This window comes from Megascapheus bottae, chromosome 32 (genome assembly GCF_031878675.1).
Source record: "Megascapheus bottae isolate mThoBot1 chromosome 32, mThoBot2.hap1, whole genome shotgun sequence".
NCBI lineage: Eukaryota > Metazoa > Chordata > Mammalia > Rodentia > Geomyidae > Megascapheus > Megascapheus bottae.
In genome coordinates, this window is record NC_143540.1 from 4,207,028 (window position 1) to 4,214,536 (window position 7,509).

Below are 7,509 nucleotides of genomic sequence, written 5' to 3' on the forward strand. Positions count from 1 at the left end.
TCCCAAGACCAGGGCTGATGGGGCAGCCTTGGTTGGTACTCACCTGTCACTTGAGCCGTTCAAGGATTGCAGTTCAAACCTATGCACATGCTGTTGCATACACCTACAACCCGGGCCATCATAGTCAGAGGTCAACCACTGGCAGAAAAGCAGGCAAGAATCCAGAACAGACAGGGGGACTCGGGTGGGGGCTGTCAAGGACAAAACCCTGAGTTCAAGCCTAAGAGCCACCCCAGTGGCTGGGGAAGATGCCTCAGCCCTCTCTCATGGCGTGATGCCAGTGTGCAAAAGGCTGGGAACATGAAAAGGGGCAGAGCTTCCTCAGTGACAGGGGAGGCATTAAACCAGGACCCACGGGACACCCTGTGCTGATGTGCGGAGCGGCTGCTCTTCCTCCAAGGCCGCGTGCCAGGGAGTTCCCGTGATGCACTCGGCCTTTCAGCTTAGAATTTTGCTTCTGCGTGGATACATGCACGGAAGTGCCATCTCTTCTCAGCCAGGGTTCCATGGCAGCGGTGGAAAAAGTCCAGTATTAATCAGCAGAGGAATGACCCGATAAACTGACCTTCATAATCATAACACCCCCCCCCCACCACCACATACACACCTCATCCCAGAGCAGGTCTCACACTTTTACCCAGGCCAGCTTTGAGCTCCTGGGCCCAAGTGATCTTGCTTCCACCTCCTGATCTACTGGGACTCAAGGTGCATGTGCCAGTGCGTCATGTAACAAAACATAAAGTGGACAGGTGGAGAAGATAATAACTAGGATGGCACCACTCATTAGAAAACTAAGTATGATGTAGAAAGATAGCTACTTCATCTTAGACTTGTGTGACTCAGTCTACAGAGAAGTGAAATGTGAATTATTTGGTTTCTGTAGATGATTTTTCCTGTTTTGATCTCTATCAGTTGTTCAATGAACTCGTTCAAGAGCAAGGCCCTAACCTAGACAGGACGTCGGCCCACGTCAGCGGCATTAAGGAGCTGGCTCGTCGCTTTGCGCTCACGTTTGGGCTGGACCAGATCAAGACGAGAGAGGCTGTGGCCACCCTCCACAAGTGAGTGCCACCGCTCGTGGGGGTGACAGGTGCCACGACAGCCACAATGTGTGTAGGGTTGTAGAGGACGTTTTTAACAGGCCACTCTGAGGTAGGTAAAACACAGTTTAGAAGAGTATGTAGGACTGTGTGCTGCTGGCTTACGCCTCACCCACAGAGCTGAGGATCACAGTTCCAAGTTGATGAGACTCTACCTTCAATGAGTCACTAGAAAGCCCAAAGTAATGTGGCTCAGAGTGGTAGAGGGCTATCCTGGGGATAGCATCCAGGCCCTGAGTTCGAAGCCCTGTAATCAACCAACCAAGAAAAAAGTGTGTACACACACGTACACACACACACACACACACACACAGGGGAACAGAGGGCTGGGACGTGGCTCAATGGTAGAGCACCTCTCTGGGCTCAGTCCTCATCACTGAAACCCAGAGTGCAGAACACGGGGACCTTGTTGCAGGATTTGCACAGAGGCTGAGTACCACCAGCTGGCCCTGGGAGCAGGGCCCCCGCACCACAGCCACACACCTGCCCACTAAACAGAAGTCGCCAGACTTGCCCAGCCCCACGGGTTACAGTAACAGGTCTACGCCATCTACCTGGAAACAAACACTGTTGTCTTTCAACTCAGGGATGGCATCGAGTTTGCTTTTAAATACCAGAATCAAAAAGGACAAGAATACCCACCTCCTAATCTGGCTTTCCTCGAAGTACTGAGTGAATTTTCTTCTAAACTTCTTCGACAGGACAAAAAGACTGTGTAAGTTGCACACTAACATCGAGGTGGGTTTTATAATGACACCATTGAAATTCTCAGTATTTGTGATTTTAATTGGCTTACCTGAATTGCACATAGAGGAGTTTTGAAACAATTTTTGAAAGAGTTTTAGTTATACAGCCATAATTATTGTTGATAATTTCAGGTCGGAGAGTTTTCAAAAGCATGTTTTCTTCCAGCATTTGTTCTGTGCTTCCTCTTTCCTCATCCACTCCTAGGATCCTGGAGAATACAAGATGAATTTAAGTGGATGGAAATCATGCCTTAGTCTCCACTTGAGAGACTATGAACATTGGCCGAGTCGTAGCACTTTGACATTAATTCAGTTTCACTGCCATTTCCTATTCTTCTGTATCAAGTTCCACTACACTCAGTGGCCCATGCTTGACATCCAGACGCAGGAAACTGCGGCAGCAGGATTGAGAGCCAGGGCAGCTGGGGCTGCGTAGCAGAACGAGACTCTCCCTCCACTGAAAAGGGGGGGGGGGTGAGAAAAGATTGATTTTAAAAAATAATGAAAGGTCAAACAAGTCCCAGAGAAAATTTTGATGAGGGAGGCGTGTTCTGTCCCATCTGTGCTGTGACCAGGGTGTGTTCTGTCCTTGGTGAGCTGCGGTCTGTGTGTGTTTGGTTGACTTGTGTCTGTGTGTGGAGTTTTCCCGGTTGTTGTGTGTCAGTCAAGACCTGAGTATGAACCATGGTTCAGTTGGTTGACGGGAGCAAGCTGGTGTGAGGGGCGGACCATGACAGGAAGCAGAGCACAGACAGGAGGGGTCGGAGCTTGATGGACACTCCACGCAGTGTGACTTGGGCTGAGAATCATGGATGGTGGCAGGCTTTCCCGATGAGCTGCTCTCAGCCATGGCAAAACCCCGAGCTGGAAGGAGCCACTTTCCACAACCATGGCTTAGCAGTATGGTGGACGGGCAGGGGCAAGACAAGTTGTGGCTCAAAGCCACTGTCAGTTCATCAAGACCACATTGCATTGTTTCACAATGGTTTGCGAGGCACGCCAACGTCCTCACTCTTTTCCACCAAACTTGGAGGGTTTTTTGTTGTATTTTTTAACTGATACTTAAAAGCAAAGAAAGAACTATAGGAGTGGGTCTGAAATTATGCCGAGAGTAAGTGAAGCAGTGCAAGAGGAGTGTGCGGGCTTGCAGTGCCCTGACAGCAGGCTGTGTGCTGGCTGTGCTTGCAGTCACTCGTACCTGGAGAAGTTCCTGACGGAGCAGATGATGGAGAGGCGGGAGGACGTGTGGCTGCCACTCATCTCCTACAGAAACTCCCTGGTCACTGGAGGCGAGGACGACAGGATGTCTGTCAACAGCGGGAGCAGCAGCAGCAAGGCCGCCTCAGTGAGGAGCAAGAAAGGACGACCCCCCCTGCACAAGAGACGAGTGGAAGGTGAGCCACGCACGTCCTCGTGTGACACCTGAGCTCTCCAGGGTTCAGAAAGCTGGACTGGACGGTGGGGAGAAGGAACTTGAAGAAGCATGGAGTACAGAGAGGCAGTCACTGCTGTTCTGTTGAGTGTGAGCAATAGGAGGACACGGCTTTGAGAGTGACAGGACAACCTGCCCGTCCTGTCAGGGGCGGCACCACGGCAGGCGCCTCGTCTCTCACTGTCCTCCACACAGCAGCAGCGCACCGCCGCGCTCCTGCTTTTCCTAATTTCATACTCGGCTCATAGCACCTCACCCCTGCAGCTTAAACTGACTTGCTGTGAGCACTGCTGCAAGTTGAGGACATGTCCTCAGGTGAGCGCTGAGAGCTTGGGGCTGGCGGTGCCACAGTCAGGGTGGCCTGGGCAGAGGGGTGACCCTGTGCTCACTGCCCGGGATCCAGTGCGGAGGCTCAGCTTCAGCTCGGGCATGTGAGCCCGTTCATCCTTGGGGGCACTGGACTTCTCCTCGACAGTGGCGCCAGTCCTTTTTCTTACAGTGCCCCCACACGTGTAGTCCAGTCCCGTGTCCCGCGTGTGATGGACCTGTGTGGTCATCGCTGCTGCTCGGGTTTCACAGAGAAGCGAGGCTTAGGCAGTGTCACTACCCATAATGCCATTCCCGGCCTTGCCATCTCCGGGCTGGGAAGCATGGAGGGAGCCAGGAGATCCCCAGCCGAGGGGCGCCAGGTGCTGGCCGCTCCCCCAGCCCAAGGCGATGGAGGGCCTTGGTCACGCGTGCCAGGGAGGGATGAGGAAGCTGACCGAGCCGCCGCAACCTTGCAGATGAGAGCCTGGACAACGCGTGGCTCAACAGGACTGACACCATGATCCAGACGCCCGGCCCCCTGCCCACACCGCAGCTCACGTCCACCGTGCTGCGCTCCGAGAGCAGCCGGCCCATGGGGGAGCAGATCCAGGAGCCCGAGGCCGAGCACGGCGCCGAGCCGGACTTCCTGCACAAGTGAGTTGTCTGCAGGGAGGACGGCGGGCAGGTCCGGGGCAACAGCCTCCTGTGGAGAGTCGACTGCTCAGGACATTCGAGGGCTCCAGCCTGCCACTCACCCCCCCACAGCCACCAGCTGTGAAAGCAACAAGGAGAGTGGTGGGCCTGGCCGTAAACCCTCCCCCTGTCGTGCACCGTGCAGACCCTCCCGCCTATGTCCAGTGCACCACCAGTGAGCCCGAAGTGGTGCTGCGGTCGTGTATGGCCAGGCAGTGCTGAGCCAGTCAGTCCCAGCGGTGTGGTGGGGAGCTCCGTGTCCAGCCCTGCCTGTCCTCTCTGCCCACGGCTCCTCTGCGTGTGTCCCGTGCCGTGTGAAGACAGTGCTCGGGTGGCGCTTATGACAAGCCCACGAGCCACTTCAGCACACTGTCATGGGCCGGGGAACAGGGCGTGTAGGGTAGCTCTGTCTTGAGCTCAGGTGGGTCTCTGCATGAGTGTCCAGCTCGCACACGTGCAGATGATGCCTGAGCCACCGGGGGAAGGGAAGAGGCAGGGGGAGGAGGGGACAGGAGGGGGAGGGGGAGCGTCTCCACAGCAGGCCCTGTGTCCCTCAGCCCCCAGATGCAGATCTCCTGGCTGGGCCAGCCCAAGTTAGAAGACCTGAACCGTAAGGACAGGACAGGAATGAGCTACATGAAAGTGAGGGCTGGAGTGCGGCACGCCGTGTGAGTGGTCCTGGGGGCGGAGGTGGGGGGGTGGGAAGGGGCGCGAGGCCCGAGCCCTCCGGGGCAGCCTCTGCCTCCCCGGGTTTGGGGAGGGACGCGTAGCTCGCAGCTAGGCCATGCTTCTCAGCGTTCATGCTCTGGCCATCCCGCCCTAGGAGGTGAGGCCTGAGGTTTGACCTGAGCTTCTGGAGCCGGTGCTCCAGCTCGTGAGCCATGCTCCCCATCCTTGACGGGGAGGGGCTCCAGACTGCAGTGCTGTCCCCTTGGGCCACCGTGCCACTTCAGGCGTCCCGCACGGGCTGGCTTTGAGCCATTCATGCGGGCAAGAGCTGCCCCGGGCAGGTGGGGCGTGCGCGCGTCTCACGGGCCTCTGCTTACTTACCAGCCGGGGGCTCATGGAGGAAGACGCAGAGCCCATCTTCGAGGATGTGATGATGTCGTCGCGGGGCCAGCTGGAGGACATGAACGAGGAGTTCGAGGACACCATGGTCATTGATCTGGTGAGGGAGAGGCCGTGTTGCTCTTGCTCTGGGGCTGTGGGGAGGGAGAGGGAGGAGGGGGGTGACACCTTCATGACTTCACTTCCACTTGAGCCCGGATTACAGGTGTGCTCACACCGGTGCCCTAGCTCCTCAGGAGGCCAAGATGGCTGTCGCCTCCAGTTCGAGTGAAGGGCGCTGCGCCGGTGGGCACAGTTGGGCAGCTCCAGGGCCAACAAAAAACAAAACCCAAGACCTTGTGGCACCCTGGTCAAGGGCCTGGGGAGTTCCTACACGAGCCCCAGGGTGAGGCGGGGCGTGACAGCCACACCCCAGCACACCCCGGCTTCTCATGCCATGGCGGTGTCTTTACAGCCTCCATCAAGAAACCGGCGGGAGCGAGCCGAGCTGAGGCCAGACTTCTTTGACTCGGCAGCTATCATAGAGGACGACTCAGTGAGTGCCCCCCCCCCCACGCAGAGACACAGAGGCACACACATGGACAAGCCCCGGGCTAGGGTGGGCTGCGCCTCCAGTGCCATCCTAACTCCCCCGCTCCTCCTCTCCCCAGGGATTTGGAATGCCTATGTTCTGAACGCTGAAGAAGCTCACCACCCTGGAACTCTATTCTTTAGAGCTAGAGGCCTATATACTGTGATAGCTTGTACGGGAAAGAACACTGTGGATGGGATCTGGTTTGTTTCTTAATGCAATGGTTGAAGGTCAGTCCGTGTGCGTGGTGACAGGAGAGGAGATGTGACCCGCCCCACGCCATGGGCTGACCTCACCTCGGAAAGGCTGACCGCAATGACCACTTGGCTCCACCTGGACTGCTCGGTGCCGATGTGCGTTTTTCTGGAGGAAGGAAGAAATTTTAACTTTTTAAAACAGCTGTCAAGATAAACACTGTTATACACCTGTTTTATGGAAACTCCACATTGAGTAAAAAAAATATTTTTAACTTTATTTTCCTGTTGTACAATTTAAAAACCGTTTAACATTTTGCCTTTTTATGTTTGAAGAGCTAACCATTTTTATTAAACCTATGAGCACGCAGCTCGCCCTGTGGTCAGGCGTGTTTTGGAGCTTACTGAATTTGGTTGGCCGTGTAGACACCGTTCAGGAGCACGCAAAGGCAGAGCGCGGACATCCTGCATTCTGCCAAAACCACGCCCTCTGCGGACACCGAGAGCACTTCCCCGATTTTGTATACTCTTGAATAAAAAGGTTTATTTTTATTTATAAATGGGCATAAGGGAAGAAATGCCTGTTGCAGCCATTTTTCCAGCGGATGCTGAACACCGTCCACTTTCTATACCACAGGAAGAAGATTCCCGTGCAGTGCATTTTCTATCGGCATTTGTCCTGTGCATTTTTAGCCACTTCTACCAGCAAATAAAGGATTTCTCAGTCAAACAAAAACGATTTTCAAGTTATCAGTTTGCTGTCCTCATCATAGGCCCTGCCAAGTTACGTTTACAGACTTTGCTTTTCTTACCAAGGTAACGTGAAGAAATCCTTTGCCATTCTAAGTGTAACCCGACTGTCTACTTGCGTGCCCCTGGACTGTGAGTTGCGTGGACTGATGACGGGCTGGCGGCGGCGAGCAGCCTGGGTGCTCTCTGCCCGTGGGACCACAGAGACGACCAGGCCCCAGGCTCCAGTCCGTGTGGACCTGCTGCTAGTGTTTCAACAGCCCACGGCGTTCCTCAAATCCCAAACCCATCAGTCCGCCCACAGCTGTTTGAGCTGGTTTTTAAACTAGGTGCAACAGAATCGTGAGGCTTTTTTTCCCCCTTTTTACCAAAAATTAAAAGCATTTTTTAAAAAAAAAATTCTGTGCATCCAATATCTTTTTTGTGTGTGGGAGAGCAAAACGGATTTTACGCATCCTTTTTAGTAGCCAGACATAAAACCGATTTTTTCTCAACATTTGTAGAGTTCTAAAAAATAAACAAATCCTGGTCACCAAAAATGTTTATCTGGTAGTTCAGCAGTTCCCAGGCTGGGGGGCGGGGTCGTCCCTGTGGGGACACGGGCAGGGCCGAGCGGCGGGGCGGCCCACCCCGCAGGGTCCACCCG

General features: G+C 54.7%; 1 protein-coding gene across 2 annotated transcripts in view; it reads left to right on the forward strand.

The window, feature by feature from the left end:
- The window catches only part of Stag1 (STAG1 cohesin complex component), a 152,341-nt gene extending 144,874 nt beyond the window's left edge, over window positions 1-7,467 (forward strand). For both annotated transcript variants that reach the window (XM_090323096.1, XM_090323097.1), the window contains 8 exons: window positions 913-1,061; window positions 1,687-1,815; window positions 3,035-3,240; window positions 4,064-4,241; window positions 4,838-4,948; window positions 5,334-5,448; window positions 5,803-5,883; window positions 5,999-7,467. In XM_090323096.1, the coding sequence (XP_090179222.1) occupies window positions 913-1,061; window positions 1,687-1,815; window positions 3,035-3,240; window positions 4,064-4,241; window positions 4,838-4,948; window positions 5,334-5,448; window positions 5,803-5,883; window positions 5,999-6,022 (993 nt within the window). In that variant the 3' untranslated portion in view covers window positions 6,023-7,467. The remainder of the gene's footprint in view (window positions 1-912; window positions 1,062-1,686; window positions 1,816-3,034; window positions 3,241-4,063; window positions 4,242-4,837; window positions 4,949-5,333; window positions 5,449-5,802; window positions 5,884-5,998) is intronic.
- The last annotated feature ends 42 nt before the right edge of the window (window positions 7,468-7,509 follow it).